The 18,162-nt window shown below is 40.1% G+C and overlaps 1 protein-coding gene across 5 annotated transcripts in view; it reads left to right on the top strand.

Moving 5' to 3' along the window:
* Window positions 1-18,162, top strand: part of szt2 (SZT2 subunit of KICSTOR complex) — a 198,604-nt gene that overhangs the window by 66,661 nt on the left and 113,781 nt on the right. For all 5 annotated transcript variants that reach the window (XM_033028842.1, XM_033028843.1, XM_033028844.1 and 2 more), the window contains exons 27-34: window positions 3,433-3,560; window positions 5,623-5,884; window positions 8,844-9,018; window positions 10,495-10,587; window positions 12,927-13,008; window positions 14,197-14,493; window positions 15,161-15,296; window positions 17,665-17,781. In XM_033028842.1, coding sequence (XP_032884733.1) covers window positions 3,433-3,560; window positions 5,623-5,884; window positions 8,844-9,018; window positions 10,495-10,587; window positions 12,927-13,008; window positions 14,197-14,493; window positions 15,161-15,296; window positions 17,665-17,781 — 1,290 coding nt within the window. The remainder of the gene's footprint in view (window positions 1-3,432; window positions 3,561-5,622; window positions 5,885-8,843; window positions 9,019-10,494; window positions 10,588-12,926; window positions 13,009-14,196; window positions 14,494-15,160; window positions 15,297-17,664; window positions 17,782-18,162) is intronic.

Raw genomic sequence — 18,162 nt, 5'->3', positions numbered from 1 at the left:
CAAGGCTGCAAAGAAATAAGAGGAAAGGTATTGGGACTGATAGGTTTGCTCTGCTGGGAGCTGGCATGGGCCTGATTGTTCAAATGGCCTCCTATGTTATGACAAATAAATTAAACGTTGCTTTTAAATAGCATAAATGTGAACACAATTAAATTAAAAATATAACTTCTCTTGCTGCTCTTTCTTCAAATACCTGTACACGGAATTTTTGAGCCTTTGCCAGGTTCACCAAATAGATTCCCCAGCAATAGTAAGAGGAAACTGGAATTCCACATTCACCACAGTGTCAAATCGTAATAGGAACAATAGTGACAATCTATCGGGAAAGTTTTGTAAGCCTTGTTTAGTAAAGGTGTCAAGGATTATGGGGAGAAGGCAGGAGAATGAGGTTGAGACAGAAAGACAGATCAGCCTGATTGAATGTCGGAGTAGCCTTGATGGGCTGAATGGCCTAATTCTGCTCCTACAACTTATGACGTTAGGTCTTCTGTATTTGTGTATGCTTGCACTCATATCCTGAAGCTGCGCACAGTTACTCATACAATCTTTTATTATTTTAGTGAAACCGTGACTAAAATTGTCACTTTTGAGTTTGCATTTTTAATGATAAATAAATGAAAACACATGTTTTATCAAAAAAATACACTGTTGACATTGGCTAGGAGCTTCTATGATAGTTTGAGGATGACTTAAACTGGTAACCTTGATTGGCTTTGACATGGTGACATCAGGAGTCGGCAACCTTGTTCTGCATAGGGGCCAGGACCCATGTCTGAGTGGATGATGGGCCATATCTATCGCCATAGTGTGACACTTGGTGTTTTTCGCATTTGTTTTCATGTGTTTTTCAATTACTTTTCTGCAGTTCCCAGGTCCCTCGTGTGCCCTGGGACTAGCTGCAGTTCCCAGATCAGTTTGAGTCCCCGGTACTAGCTGCAGTTCCCAGGTCAGCTCGTGTCCCCGGGACTGACTCTAGCGCACAGGTCGCCTGTGTGCCCCAGGACTAGCTGCAATTCCCAGATCAGCTCGCGTCTCTGGGACTGGCTACAGTTCCCAGGTTACAAAAACGAATTGAAAAAAAATACGGCTGCGGGCCGCTTGATTTCAGGTTACGGGCCGGATATGGCCCGTGGGCCGTGGGTTGCCGACCCCTGGCTTACATAACGCGCCCTTATTTTAGTGCTGTAATTTGAAGAAATAAGCAGTATGCATGCAATGCATATGTAATGGTCAGGCAGATGCATAAGAGCAGACATTGGATTGCAATTGCATCCTTATCTGGGTTAATTATATTTTTTAATATTCTGAATAGAACTGTTACAGCCTCTGGTATTGAGATTAAAGGAATTGATGACCAAGTTAGTGATGCGGTCATATTCTGGAGAAAATAATAGGCACAAAGATGTGCTTTGGTAGCAGACAGCAAAATTTAATGAAAAAAAATTAAACGGAAGATTTGTTTTTCGTTGATGCACATTTAGCTACAGTCAGTTTGCTGGAGTCAATGCCAGCCTCCGGGCTTTGAAGATCTCATTTAAGATGATAATTGGATGCAATGGGGGCCTCGGGAGAGATGATTATCTTTCGAAGCAATGTCTCCTCATTGGTTTCTTGGGGTGCAGGAAACTACTTGGTAAATAGAAGGCAGACGGTAGTGCACTTCTTTGGGTGATAACGTACCAACTGAAGAAAACTTAATAAAGGCTTGGTTTTACAAAGATCTATTGCTGATCTTCAGGAGATGCAGTAGCTTGATCCAAACACTCTCTTAAACAATCACCATAGAGAGATGGAAGATCTCTGGAGGCTTTTAAAGAGATTGGAAGGTGCTCTGTATGGATTTATTTTTTTAAAAAAGAGGCCATTTGAATACATGCCAATGTGGAATTTGGATTTAGTTGAGATTAGTTTGGAGATATCGCACGGAAACAGGCCCTTCGGCCCACCCGAGTCCGCGTTGACCAGTGATTCCCACACACTTACACTATCCTACACACTATGGATAACTTTACATTCATACCAAGGTAATTAACCTACAAACCTGTATGTCTTTGGAGTGTGGGAGGAAACCGAAGATCTCGGAGAAAAACCACGCAGGTCACGGGGAGAACGTACAAACTCCGTTCAAACGAGCACAGAGACTGCGAATACTGCAAATCATCTCAGCTTTTTTTTGTCAGTGGTTCCTACAGGCACTCCTTGGATTAGGAACATACAATTTATTGTCACCAGTACGTAAAGACAAGTTGTGATCCTTCGCCTGGGTTGAGTAGGCGTGCTCGCTCAGCCTCTGAATTAGGTGGTTGGTATTACAGTGCCTGCTTGGTCTTCCGTCATTACCGCTCCTGTGATCCTTGTTCACAAGGTTTTTATTCACTTGTGAACAGTTTGGACTCACAGGAATGGAAGCCTTTCATATAACCATATAACATATAACCATATAACAATTACAGCACGGAAACAGGCCATCTCGACCCTTCTAGTCCGTGCCAAAAAGACCCAATGACCGTGCCATGACCCAAGAATTGCCTGAATTTCCATTGTGTGCAGTTTTATAAGGAGATTCTTTGACCGCTGGCTCCTGGGAAAAATCGAGTGTTTAACAGATCTTAATTAATTCTATAATGAAAACAGTAGAGCCAGCAGCATCCTGCAAAATCGCCATGCCTTCTGTATGGAAGGATTGAAAGGCGGAGGTGAATATTTACCAATTGTCAGTTACAGTTACATCTTTGTGATTTATCTTGCCTGATGCCTCAACTGCAAAATATGGGCGGTTTCCTTTAATATCTTTATAAACGTAATCTATTATCATAATTAATATGTCTGACTGGAATGTATAGGAAGGAACTGCAGATGGTGGTTTAAACCAAAGGTAGACACAAAAAGCTGGAGTAACTCAGCGGGTCAGGCAGCATCTCTGGAGAGAAGGAATGGGTGAGGTTTTGGGTCGAGTCTTCTGAAGAAGGGTCTCGACCCAAAACGTCACCCATTCCTTCTCTCCAGAGATGCTGCCTATCCCGCTGAGTTACTCCAGCTTTTTGTGTCTGACTGGAATACATTTTTTTGTAAAATAAGTCAATCAGTGGTATATGTCAGAGGGGTATATTTGATCACTTCATGGGGTTCTTATTTAAAATATAATTAAAATAGAAGGGACTGTATATACTAAACAGGTCAGATTCATCTGTGGAGAGAGAAATGAGGTTATCATTTCAGGCCAATTACCTTTTCATTGTCTGAATGTCAGTCTGAAACGTCACCCACTCTTTTTCTCCAGAGATGCTGCCTGACCCGCTGCGTGACTCCACACATTGTGTCTACCTTTTCATTAGAATTGATTAATTGTTTTGTTTTGATCGTAGGATCCATATTGTATTGGACAAGGATATGGTTCTCAATTGCTAATAATTGTGTCAACATTGATTTAAGGTCCATGTCACAGGAAAAATCGGCAAGCTCATCGTTGATGGATCCAGTATTACAATTCCACAGGAACAAAGAAGTTGGCAACTATTGCTGCTTATTGCAAGAGCACTATCATCAATGTTATGTAAACGGTAAAAGCAGTCACCTGGTTTTGCTGAGGGTACATTGCTCCCTCAAAATGCCAAACCTCACCAGCATTTATCCCAATTTGTGTCAACATTTGAAATGCTAGATAGCCCTAATCTTTAACTTTGCACATCCGTGTTCATCTATTTAAAAACTTATATATTGGGAAGCATTATGATCAACATAACCAATCACATTTTTGCATGTTATCTAGGATTTGTGATCTAATGGCAATATTCCCCCCCCCACCCGCCTTCCCAATTAAAAGTGTTGTTACTTATACTTATTAGCATATAAAAATTGTCATTGGCTGCTTCAGAAATATTGAAAACTGCTAATTGATTGAGACATTGCAGATATGTAGTTTGACCTCATTGTTAGTGTTCCTTTTCTGCAACCCAATTCTAAAATAATAATTTCTTCATGGTACATTTCAATTTTGAAAAAGAAAACCCCTGTAACTTGTGAACGTGAAAATGCTCCACGATAGCAGAGATTTTAAAAATCCTCACTTATTTTAGTTAACAACTGTTTTTTAAACACTATTGAATGTGCTTCGTGTAACTGTTTGTCAAAAAGAAAATAATTGTATGAAGCAATTGATTTTTCTTTTATGTTTTACTCGCATTGAAATTATAAATAGGCTTAATTTGCTCATGGCATTTCCAGCATTTACTTCTAAATGTCTTATTTTTAATACTAGTCAACAAGCTACTTCATCATTATGTAGAGATTTCTTTTAGCTAATTAAACCAGAACTGACTGCACATCAGTCATCCATGCGGCATAATTTCATTGGACAAACATTAAAATCATTAGCTTTGAAAAATTACGTAATCCCCGTGTCCATTTTCTCCCCGTCTAAAAATGTAATTGATTTTAGATTGTCAAAAGTTAGCCTCAATGTGTTGCTCTCCAGAGAAATGTCCTTTCAAGTGTCCAGTTAGTAGTAGGCATTAACACTCTATACACTGTGAATGAGGGAGCCATCTTCTAGCTTCTAATCTGACTGCCATACAAGCACCAGACAAACTTTCTCCCTTTTTTTAAAGAAATAAGTTTAAACCATTTTTGCCAAATGTGAGAAACTTGTGGATTTTCTGGTCACCAAGATTTAGATCATATCTCCGTGACATTGTCTGCCTTCTGGAATTGTCATATTTTCATAGCTTGCATTAGCTTAGAACATTTATCCTTTTAGTTTCTCACTCACATTTCCTCAGATCATATCACTATATCTCAACTATAAAATTAATCTCCTTCTCACTGCATCGTTGATGTATTCAAGAGAGTGTTAGGGCTAACGGAATCAAGGGATATGGGGAGAAAGCAGTGATGGGGAATTGATTTTGCATGATCAGCGATGATCTTATCGAATGGCGGTGCTGGCTCGAAGGGCCGAATGGCCTACTGCTGCACCTATTTTCTATGTTTCTATGTATCCCTCCCTATGTGACCTTTAAGCCTTATTTTCCTGCTAATAAATGACTACAGATTGCCATCCATTGCCCTTTAGAACTTGCATATCTCTGCTTTATAACATTAAAACAACCCACTTATCTGTCTTAATAGTATTTACTTTTCTAAGGTCCTCAGTTATGTAAAGGCCTTTTAACTGTGTGTCCTTTCCAATTCCTAAAATCATATTCAGCTCTGCATCAAAGTAATGAATGGCATCCTCTAAAAGGTGGGGCACGATCACTCTGTATGTCAAAGGTGATGTGTAAATGCTGTTTTTTTGTGCTGACCCATTTTTTTTAACTGATTCATTTAACCAATGCAAAACATAGATGATCTTAGGAATTAAATTTCTACCCTGTTTAGTAAAGCATGGTTCTCGTTTTGCATTTAGCTAGATTTTTTGAGTAATGTTTATAGTTAAAGGAATTTAAACTATGATATGTAACAGGATTAACTCAAGAAGAAAAGATTAATTCGCAATAATTCATTCCCTGATATTGTGAATTAATCTTTTTTTTTTCTCTTCAATATTTGTAATATTTACCTTTAGTACAGGTGAATATTTTGAAATCATCATTAAGGCCTTTTTTTTTAACCCTCTCAAAGGTGTATTTAGGAGCTTGCAGCAATCCTATTACATCAGCTCTCAGGATCTACTAACAGCTACAGATTACTGTGAGGAGGTGTTACAGGAAATCGATATCACAGCTTTTCTGCAGACACTGTGTGGACACATAAGATCGTTCCGTGAAAGTCATGACCTGCAGCTGTGGAGTGATCATGAATCTAATCCCACAAAGTTTATGATTGGAGGAGGTAACATTGAGGATGAAAGAGTGCAGAGGGGTGTTCTTGCTTCTACCTCAAGGTAAAATGTTTCTTGGTGTTACCTTATTACCTGTCCTTTAACTTCAGTCTGTAATACCATCAAGTGGCCCTCTGCATACCATAAATAATGATGACCGATTTGTAATGTTAGGATCCTTTATGATCAAAGCATTAAAATTCTTAAGAGTCAAGAATGTTTAATTGTCATATGTATCAGCAATGGAGTTGCTGTAGCTTAACAGTGCATAACACACAATATAGCATAATCAATAATATAATAAATTATTAACAGTAATACTAGCTAACCATAATAGTGCAAAACCAAAGTCGTTAGTGCAATTGAAAACACTGCCCATGGAAGATTATAGTCGCTGAGGTAGGGGTTAGTGTTGTGCAAAGCCTGATGGTTCACTCTGGGAAGAAGCTATTCTTGAGCCTGGTGGCCACGGTTTTCAGGCTCCTGTACCACCTTTCTGATGATGGTAGGGAAATGAGAGCATGGCCAGGGTGATGTGGGTCTTCGATACTGGCTGCCTTTTAGATGCAGCACTTCCTATAGATTCCGTTGGTGGGGAGGTCAGCATCTGTGATGGACCAGGCAATGTCTACAAAACCACAACCGCTTATAAAATTATTTACCTTCATTCATATCATTCAATCTACCCTTTAACTTATAGAGCTAATATTTCAATGAATTATTGATTCGGCAACAATTGACATTTTTAACCTAGTGTTCAGAAGATATTCGGGCCATGAAGAATTTCCTTGGTTTCCCATTCACCAACACAAAGCATTAATTATGATCAAGTTTTATAAAAATTATGAGAACTCATATTATTAAAACAAACAAGGTTAGTAGGAAATTGTGCAGCAGATGCTGGTAAATCTGCTGCACTGATCTACAGTGGCTTGCAAAAGTATTCATACCCCTTGAACTTTTCCACATTTTGTCACGTTACAACCACAAACGTAAATGTATTTTATTGGGATTTTATGTGATAGACCAACACAAAGTGGTTCATAATTGTGAAGTGGAAGGAAAATGATACATGGTTTTCAAATTTTTTTACAAATAAAAAACTGAAAAGTGTGGCGTGCAAAAGTATTCAGCCCCCCTGAGTCAATACTTTGTAGAACCACCTTTCGCTGCAATTACGGCTGCAAGTCTTTTGGGGTATGTCTCTACCAGCTTTGCACATCTAGAGACTGAACATTTTGCCCATTCTTCTTTGCAAAATAGCTCAAACTCAGTCAGATTGGATGGAGAGCGTCTGTGAACAGCAATTTTCAAGTCTTGCCAGAGATTCTCAATTGGATTTAGGTCTGGACTTTGACTGGGCCATTCTAACATATGAATATGCTTTGATCCTAACCATTCCATTGTAGCTCTGGCTGTATGTTTAGGGTCGTTGTCCTGCTGGAAGGTGAACCTCCGCCCCAATCTCAAGTCTTTTGCAGACTCTAACAGGCTTTCTTCCAAGATTGCCCTGTATTTGGCTCCATCCATCTTCCCATCAACTCTGACCAGCTTCCCTGTCCCTGCTGAAGAAAAGCATCCCCACAGCATGATGCTGCCACCACCATGTTTCACAGTGGGGATGGTGTGTTCAGGGTGATGTGCAGTGTTAGTTTTCCGCCACACATAGCGTTTTGCATTTAGGCCAAAAACTTCAATTGTGGCCTCATCTGACCAGAGCACCTTCCTCCACATGTTTGCTGTGTCCCCCACATGGCTTGTGGCAAACTGCAAATGGGACTTCTTATGGCTTTTTTTCAACAATGGCTTTCTTCTTGCCACTCTTCCATAAAGGCCCGATTTGTGGAGTGCACGACTAATAGTTGTCCTGTGGACAGATTCTCCCACCTGAGCTGTGGATCTCTGCAGCTCCTCCAGAGTTACCATGGGCCTCTTGGCTGCTTCTCTGATCAATGCTCTCCTTGCCCGGCCTGTCAGTTTAGGTGGACAGCCATGTCTTGGTAGGTTTGCGGTTGTGCCATACTCTTTCCATTTTCGGATAATGGATTGAACAGTGCTCCGTGAGATGTTCAAAGCTTGGGATATTTTTTTATAACCTAACCCTGCTTTAAACTTCTCCACAACTTTATCCCTGACCTGTCTGGTGTGTTCCTTGGGCTTCATGATGCTGTTTGTTCACTAATGTTCTCTAACAAACCTCTGAGGCCTTCACAGATCAGCTGTATTTATACTGAGATTAGATTACACACAAGTGGACTCTATTTACTAATTGGATGACTTGTGAAGGCAATTGGTTGCACTGGATTTTATTTAGGGGTATCAAAATAAAGGGGGCTGAATACTTTTGCACGACACACTTTTCAGTTTTTTATTTGTAAAAAAATTTGAAAACCATGTATCATTTTCCTTCCACTTCACAATTATGCGCCACTTTGTGTTGGTCTATCACATAAAATCCCAATAAAATACATTTACGTTTGTGGTTGTAACGTGACAAAATGTGGAAAAGTTCAAGAGGTATGAATACTTTTGCAAGCCACTATATATCCAGAATCATAAATTTAACAATCACCTAAAACAGTAACATGCGAGGAAAAAGTAGCAGATGGAAAATTCAGAATCTTTTAACAAAGGAAAGAATAATTATTTTAAACAGAAACGTTAAGAGTACCAAAAATTAGAGTAGAAATGGGATTGAATAATTTTCTTGCAGAGATCAGGTAGCATTATAGTTATCTGTTTGTCCTTATACAGTTGTGTAAAAAAAGTAGAATTCTGTGAGTTTCCAAGCAAGGTTCATGGTAATTGTCATTGATGTGAGGTAATGGGGACTCCATTAAAGGCAGCATGTATTGGGTAAATTTTGTACCATCATTTCACAACTATTACTGGAAATTACTTCAGTACGTTGACTAGAGATGTGAAGAAACACTGTCGGGGAGCATCAAATCAGTAACGATTATAATATTGTTAAGTTTCAGTTTTTCTGGTCACTTGCTTGTTTTCTGTTTTGCTACATCAGCATAGAAACGGAAGATCTCAATGAACCGGATTTGAGGAGTGTTGCATCTAGTGTTGCATCTCCTGTGACACAAGAAGAAACTAAAATAAAGAAGGTCTACCCAGAATTTCCAGTCTCTCTTCTTCAATCCAACCAACAGTGTGAAGTCTACCCCAACTTGCACAAAATCATTCAGGTAAAACATTGAGTTAACAGCAACTTCAATAAATTTAGACGGCATGAATGTAAAGGGGATAAAGAAATACCTGGAATGATGACAGGGCTTGGTATGAGGGTAGCTATTCTTACAGATTGGGTAACCACAATAATTTTGACAGCAGAGGAGAAATGGAGTGAGTGTATGAAAGATTAATGAAATACATAGGTCATGTTTGAGGCAGAACATCCATAGAAACACAAGTAGGTTATTCAACCACTCATGCCGCATCCTCCACTTGGTAAGATTATGTCTGATCTTTAGCATTAGTCTCACTTTCCTGTTTGATTGCCCTAATAACTGAATCTCTTTATTGAACTTGATGTGTTACCGAACCTTTACAGCTCTTTTGTTTTACGAATTGTAACGAATCACGACCAATGCAAAGACATTTCTTCTAATCTCTTTTTTTGAGACTCTGATCCTCGTTCCTGATGCTCAGCCTATGGGAAGCATTGTTCCTGCATCAAACATAAGAGTTTTGTACATTGTAATGAAATCACCTTTTATTTTATTAAATGCAAGATAATATAGGCATAGTATGCTTAACCTTGCCACATTCTCCTCATCTTAGGAATCAATCACATATGCCCTTTTTGGGGCGGGGATTCCAGTTGTGGTCATACCAGATCCATGTTTAATTGCAGCAAGACATTATGAGAGTCATACCCATTTGGCCCAACTTTCCCACACCAGCCAACATGTCCCAGCTACATTAGTCCAACCTGCCTGCATTTGGCCCGTAGCCTTCAAAACCTGTCCTATCCATGTAACTGTCTAACTGTTTCTTAAAGGTTGGGATAGTCCTTGCCTCAACTACCTCCTCGTACCATACACTCACCACCCTATGTGTAATTACTCACTTTTTTTTGCAATAAACACCTGCCTTCGTAATTAATTGCTGTACCTGCATATTAATTTTCAGTGACTCGTGTACAAGGTTACGCACATTCCACAGAGCACCCACACCTTTCAGATTATCACCATTAAAAAAAAACTCAACCTTGCTATTTTTCCACTGAAAGTGGTTGACCTCACATTTTTCTGCACGTTGTTCATTCAAATGCTCATAAGAGACTCAAATTAACCAGGTGATCTTATTTTTACATATGTGTCGCAGCTCTTACCATTTTCTTTTTACATTTCTTAATACACTGCTCTTTTACTCTGCATACCATGTTTTGGGGCTTTTCCTTTGAATGACTAAATATTCTAACATCTGCTGAAGGAAGTGATCTCATTCAGTAAATCTGTAGTATTTAATGATCAATCCCAGTCTGCAGTGACAGAAAAATAAAAATTTATTAGCATTTGCCATAATTTGTTTGGGCCTTTGCTTATTTGATGGTCTTTCACAATGCAAATTGATTATTAAAATGTAGATTTAAAACTAACAGCTGGCAAAATAAATGTCCAACAAGTATCAATACCTTATTTTAAAACTTGTGTTTACAGGACAAATTCCTTGAGATTGGACGGCAACATTTCAAGACCGTGCCTTCAAACCCGTACTACTTCTTTTACTGTTCTCCCACAGCCAAAAAAGAGGCAAGTTTGCACTGGCCTGCACTGTAATTGGGAATTGACTTTAAGATGTTGAAAAGGATATTAAGTCAAGCTCCAAATTGTGTGTCTAAAGGAAAGGTGCAGATTATCAGCACTGCAGGTCACAAATTAAACAATACTGTTACAATTGTGATAATCTCAATGAGATTATCGGAATCAGTTGTGTTGTAAAGAGCAACTAATTTCAGATTGTTCATGCTCCCTGATCATAATTTAACTGAAACTTCAATAGAAATATTACATAAATAGGAATAACCTCTTGAGAGAGGAGCTATTTCACTATTTTGCTTTAATTTATCCTGCAAATTGTTTCACAGGCATGATAATTGCGTTATTCTCACAGCCCACATGTCCACTTGTAAATTATTATCACGACTCATCTATTGGAAGCATCAGAACCACACAAGGCCAACCTGTTTGATAACCAAAGGTAGACACAAAATGCTGGAGTAACTCAGCGGGGACAGGCAGCATCTCTGGAGAGAAGGAATGGGTGACGCTTAGGGCGGAGACCCATCTTCAGATTGATTGATAATCATATGTGTACTTGCTTGGTGGTTTAAGATTTGGAAGAGTGAAGTAAATAGGGAAATTCACATGCTCTCTCTACACTTCATGAGCAGCCTTGAAATATTTTACGTAGCTAATCTTTCACAATTTCTCAAGTTTGAGATTGGCATTTCTATTCTTAGGAGGAAAAATGGAAGGATTTAGCACAGAATTATACTAAATGTAGTGCTTTTATTTTAAAATCCCCTTCATCTTGTGATGTTAAATTTTTGTGGAATAAGAGATTGGTAACATTTATTGGCATTCATCTGCATATATTCAATTGTCAGGAAGCTCAAATCTTAATCTAATAGGTGCTGTAATTGTTTTTACCATAGTAGCGCACCTGTCGTGCAGCAGAGGGAAGAATGATCATGACTGCCCCAAGCAAGTGCACTTTGCTGCAACTGTGCATGTTTCCATAGACTGCATGTAAATGCTGTAAATAAATATATATTTCTTCTGACTGATTGATCTGCCTTCATAGAAAATAGGTGCAGGATGAGGCCATTTGGCCATTCAAAATGATTATGGCGGAACTTCCAAAATCAGTACCCCTTTCCTGCTTTTTCCCCATATCCCTTGATTCCGTTAGCCCCAAGAGCTGGATCTAATGGGCCTGTCCCACTTCTGGCAATTTGTCCGACGACTGTCACAGTCGTAGCAGGTCTCCGAAAAACCGGCGACTGGACCCTCCCTACAACAATGTCTACGACAACCTACCATCTAGTCGACGACAAGCTATGGCAAGCTACCGACAACCGGCGACCCAATCATCGCGACTTGGGACGTCCACCTACGATCACACCTACGACAACCTACGACGACACCTACGACAATCTATGACCACACAGGCGACAACCTACGACAACCGGTCAACCTACGTCCACCCGCGACAAGCTACGACCCTGTCGACGACAACTGAAAACAATTCAGTTGCCAGTACCTGTCGCCGGTTGACGTAGGTTGACGTAGGTGGTCGCCAATGGAATTCACCAAAGTCCGCACCCGGTGACAAACAACGTCACCTGGCGACAACCTGTGTCATCCTGGCGACAATCTACGACAGCACCTATGACAGGAGAAGACAAGCTACGTCAAGCCCACAGTCGCCGAAAAGTTTTGAACATTTCAAAATCCAGCGGTGACCAGAAAAACTTTACGACACTTTAGGCGACTTGAAGGGACTACTCACGACCATACAAGCGTCACCCCGTGACCATGTGAAAACAGCCTAGTTGCTAGTAGTCGCCAAAAAAAACGCCTAAGTGGGACAGGGGTATTACTCTCTTGAAAACCTCCAGTGAATTAGCCTCCACTGCCTTCTGTGGCAGAGAATTCCACAGATTCACAACTCTCTGGGTGAAAATGTTTTTCCTCATCGCAGTCCTAAATGGCCTACCTCTTATTCTTAAACTGTGACCCCTGGTTCCGGACTCCCCCAACATCGGGAACAACACTGTAGTAGATCCCTGTGAAGAATCTCCCATCCAGTATCTAGTTTGATGGTTTAGCAAGGGCTGATGAACTCTGCTTTACAATAAAAATGCCCTCAGGACTGGAATGCCAAATGAGCTTGAGGTATTTCAGTTGCAAGTAGAAGTTGTGTTCCTTTGGTTGTGTGTCAAACGGGTGGTCCAGGCTAATGGCTTTTCTTCATTAGCCGTTTTTATCATTTGTGCTTAGAAGTGAAATCTAATGGCTGGTATGAAAAGAATGGTAACTCTTGCAATGGAGATTTTCTGAATTACACTTTGCTCTGAAATTTATAGGAAGAAAATTATCAGGATGAAAGGCAAAGAAAACAGAATGACGAAAACGATCTCTCTGAGTTGGAGATGGCAGGGGAGGACGGTGAGATGCTTTGAACTTTTGCAATGTGGTCTGATTGCATGTTGTGACCACTAATTTAGTTATTAATTTCTCAATAAGGAAGCTACCGAACTTGGGAATTAAGTTTATGTTAAATACTATACATATTGTTGACATCCATAATTTTTGAGTTGGATGAAATATGGTCAGATGCAAAGTGTTTGGGCATCTATACTATATTTGATCAATATATTTTGCTATTCTTAGAACTGTTAACTTTATGGATTGTAGTTGCATCTTAAGCATGACTATTGAACATGGAATTTGCAAGTTCAATACCTGATTATGATTTGGGTATGGCATACAGTTTTATAAAGTGTAATTAAAAGAAACCACATGTATTTGTGGTCTTGGGATTCTACAGCTCAAACCTAATTAAATTTAAAATGTAATTTAATTTCAAGCTCTAAATATTTCCTCTCACAATCTTTATATTTCACAATCCTGTGGCAACTATCCTTGTGGTTGTCAGAGATGACGAAGATAGATGATTTTGAGAGAAGAACCCACTGAACATTGGATTAAACTTGTTCTCAATTCCTTTTAAAATGTTTCAATATCAAATAATTCTGTCAGCCATTAAAATGTAATTAATATCTTACTCTGATACTATGATCGTGATGTTTTATTGAATTGTGCTGCCCTTTCTCTAAAAATATAATTTTAATGCATAATTCTTGGCTTTGGTTATCAAACCAAGCGATTGGCAAAATTTGCCGTAAATGAGGGGCAGAGGTACAAGATGAGGCGAGTCACGAGAAAGCAAACGTGGCTGTGGTAATGGGTCTGGGTTAAGATGTGATCCTAGAGTTGGAGGGAAATGGGAATCAGGTACAAGATGGAGGCTTTACACCCCAGCGGTATGAACATTGACTTCTCCAATTTCAGGTAGTCCTTGCTTTCTCCCTCCTTCCCCTCCCATTCCCAGCTCTCCCACAGCCCACTGTCTCCGCCTCTTCCTTTCTTATTCCCCCCCCATCCCCACATCAGTCTGAAGAAGCGTCTTGACCCGAAACGTCACCTATTCCTACGCTCCATAGATGCTGCCTCACCCTCTGAGTTTCTCCAGGATTTCTGTTTGCCGTAGATGAGAATCACTAGCCAGCAATGGTAAATGAAGGGTTTTGCAGGAGCAATTAACTCTGCATTTATTTTCCTGAAATCTGACAGGTAGTACGTCTGGATGTTGTGTGGTGACGGAGAGTGATCCAGATCTGGAGGTGGAATATAGGGAAAAATCTGACAAGGAATTACAGGATGCCGATTCCCTCTCTGACACCAACACGGTGAACAGAGACGATGATTCATTCAGTGTTCTTGGGGGAGATTCTTTAAATGAGCAAGACTTTCCTGATCAGGAGATGCCACCATTATTTATTCATCTTACTTGTTCCCTTGGCGGAAAGAAATGCTGTGGGCCGTTCTCGGTGGAGTCCATACCAGTGGAGTCACTGCCCACGTGCCTTGGTAAGTGCAAAGTTGAAGTTTAGAAGGAAAATTGAGGTAATGACACAGATTCATAAAGCTTAGAACCAGACTCTTAAATCCACCCTCTCTGTGCTGACCATCAGGTAGCCATCTGCACTGATCCCATTTGTCAGAACTTGGTCTGGAGCCTTCTAAGGCTTGGCGATTCAAGTACTTGTCCAGATACTCCTTAAATGTCGTGAGTCTCTGTCTCCACCTCCCTCTCAGACAGTGCATTTCAAATTCCCACCACCCTCTGAAGGGGAAGAAAAAATCTCCCTTATCTCTCCTTAAACTTTTAACCCTGTGCCCTCTGGTTGCTAGTATAGCCACTAAGTTTACAATGAAAACGTACTTAATTTATCCATTCTCTCCTCGTAACTGAGACCATCCTGGACAGTGTTCTGGTGAATCTCTGATTGCAGTCTAATGACACAGCTAGTGACACATCCCTGTACATCTGTATTTGATGAAGGCCCGTAAATGGCAGATGAGCCTCCAGCTTTAAACTGGTAAATTAGCTGTTAACCAAGAGGGAACTAGCTGCTTTAAACTGGAACCATGTTCAACCAGGAACATTAGTTCTCTCTCTTATGACAGTCTTTTTTCAAGAGTCATTTAATATTATACTGGAAATTGTTTCCAATTGTTTTGTTCCTTTGTTTAGGTGAAATTATCAGCAGCCTGGAGAATTTTCCAGTCAAATCGATCGATCTAAATAATCTTGTTATCACCTTGGATATTTTTGTGCTGACTCTTCCCTTGGAAATTGAGATTATGCCTGTTGATGTAAACCACCACAGGTAAGTTGAGAGGCAAGTTTGTAGTTTTGCAACTTTTGGAACAGAGAACAGCACAGCATAGGAACAGGCCCTTCAGCCCACAATGTCTGTGCTGAACTTGAAGCCAAGACCAACCCTTATCTGCCTGCACATAATCCATTTCCCCCCCATTCTGTGCATATCCACATACTTATCCAAACATCTCTTCAATGCCACTATCATGTCGGCCTCCACCACCAACCCCGGCAACGCGTTTCAGGCACTCACCACCTTCTGTTTATTTTAAAAAAAGCCTCGCACCTCACTCTTAAACTTTGCCCTCTCACCTTAAAGCTATGCCCTCTAGTATTTTATATTTCCATCCAGGGATGTCTGCCCTATCTACAGTTAGACAGGTACATGGATAGGACAAGTTTGGAGGGATATGGACCAAGTGCAGGCAGGTGGGACTAGTGTAGCTGGAACATGTCCAATGTGGGCAAGTTGGGCCGAGGGGCCTGTTTCCACACTGTATCACTCTATGACTCTCTCAGGCCTATCTAAGACCTTTCTCTCAGGTCTGCCTGCAACCTCTGGGGTTCCAGAAAAAAACAATCCAAGTTGTCCAAGTTGTAATCCAGGCATCATTCTGGTAAATCTCCTCTTTACCACCCTACCTACTTGTATTGCCACTTTCAGGGAGTTATGGAGCCAGACTCCAAGTTCTTTCAACATCAATGTTGTTCATGGTCATGTCATTAATTGTATACTTTCCCCTTGCATTCAACCTCCCAAAGTGCAACACCTCACACTTGCTCAGATTAAGCTCCACCTGCTATTTCTTCACTCATTTCTGTAGTTGATCGATACGCCGCCGGACACTTCAACAGCCTTCCTCGTAGTCCGTAACCCCAGCACTCTGGGTATCATCTGCAAATTTACAATATATTAAAATATAAAAAATTTGCAAAATATTCAAATATATGTAATGCAGAACACTTAATTAGCATTTTCATTACCTGTGACATTATTCCTATTACTTAGCTTTAGTATGTTAAGTAACATTTTATATAACCCATAGCAAACATTTTATGGAGCCCATGAGCAATTTTTCTTGGTCTTTAGTTTAGAGATACAGCAGCGGAAACAGTCCCTTCAGCCCACCGGGTCTGCGCCGACCAGCGATCCTCGCATATTAACACTGTTCTATATACACTAGGGACAATTTTTACATTTACCAAGCCAATTAATATTCCGCTTGGGGAGTCTGCATCCTGGTGGCATGATCATTGAATTCTCACAATTCTGTTAGCCCTTGCTGTCTCCTCCCCTTCCCAGCTCTCCCTCAGCCCTCGGGCTCCTCCTCCTCCTTTTTCCTTTCTTCTCAGGGTTTTGGCCCGAAACGTTGCCTATTTCCTTCGCTCCATAGATGCTGCTGCACCCGCTGAGTTTCTCCAGCATTTTTGTGTACCTTCAATTAACCTACATACCTGTACATCTTTGGAGTGTGGGAGGAAACCGAAGAACTCAGAGAAAACCCATTCAGGTCATGGGGAGAATGTACAAACTCCATACAGACAGCATCTGTAGTCGGGATTGAACCTGGGTCTCCAGTGCTGCATTCGCTGTAAAGCAGCAACTCTACCGCTGCGCCACCATACCGCCTGTCTTTTAACACCGATTTCAACTAATGAATAGGCAATCTCAAGAGGGCTCTAAACTGTAGTTATTGCCCACAGAGCCCTCTGCTCTAGTGCCCTGACGCACAGTCATGTGCCATTTTGAGCTTGCCAGTTTCCAGCACTTGTTAAAGACTTTTGGCTCATCAAGATTTAGTTTCCCCACAAGAGCCAGCTAATCAAATTCTAGTCTGATGCTTGTTCCCCATAATGTGCCCCTTATTCTCTTGATAAGAATCTTTAGAGAAGGCTGAGTAGGTTTGTGGAAAAGAATTCCACTGACTTACTTGCCTCATTAAAAAGTAATATACTTGTACATGTGCACATTAGGTATGTGCATAGGACAATAAAACTCGACTAATTTTAACCAACAATTTTTTTAAATTTGCAATTACCTTCAATTTGTATCCTTTTGTGACTATCTGGCCAATCGAGCTGAAAAAAAACGAGTTATTATCTGCAACCATTACAAGGCCACTCTGGCAAGAAGCTAACATAACAATATTGTCATTTGTACAGATTGCGTACTTGGGTAGTGTTAAAGTAAGTGGAAATCCATTTACCCAAACAAGCAGTGGTTGAATATAAAGATGTCTGAAATATGAACAGATGTCTTTGTGTGATGTTCAATTTCAGGCTACATTGACTTCCTAGTACTTTTCCCAAGGACAGCTGTGCTATTGCAGATTAATTTTGTAAGTAATTCTTTGCAAACATATTCCTGTCCCTAGGTACACATCGGAAAGTAGCAGTTCCATGAACCGATCACCAGGACAACCATCATCGTATCGATCTGATGAAGAGCTAATGCAAAACATGGATCAACATGTTTCCACCACAGATGAGAGGTGCAGTCTTCTGGGAAATTGTATTAAAATAATTCAATCTGTTGCAATTGCTTGTATAAATGATTAATATTTACATAATCTGTCATGTTTGAAGGATCAATACATAATTTTAAAAATGATTAAAAATAAATGTAATCAAAAGTAAAATATTAAGTTTACAATACAAAACATGTTGTGAACCCCGTCCTCTGCCAATATAATATCCTGAACAGAAGGCTCAATAAATTCTAGGGCAAATTACTGCAAATGCTGGAACTCAGAAATAAAAACATAAAATGCTATAAATTCACAGCAGGCCAGGCAGCATCTTTGAGATTCTGATGAAAGGATTTGAAAAATTAACTTTGTTTCTGTCCCCAGAGATGTTGCCGGACATGATGA

This window comes from Amblyraja radiata, chromosome 10, assembly GCF_010909765.2.
Source record: "Amblyraja radiata isolate CabotCenter1 chromosome 10, sAmbRad1.1.pri, whole genome shotgun sequence".
In the NCBI taxonomy this organism is placed as follows: domain Eukaryota; kingdom Metazoa; phylum Chordata; class Chondrichthyes; order Rajiformes; family Rajidae; genus Amblyraja; species Amblyraja radiata.
Note: the sequence above shows the minus strand (reverse complement) of the source record. Positions and strands in the feature narration are given on the sequence as shown.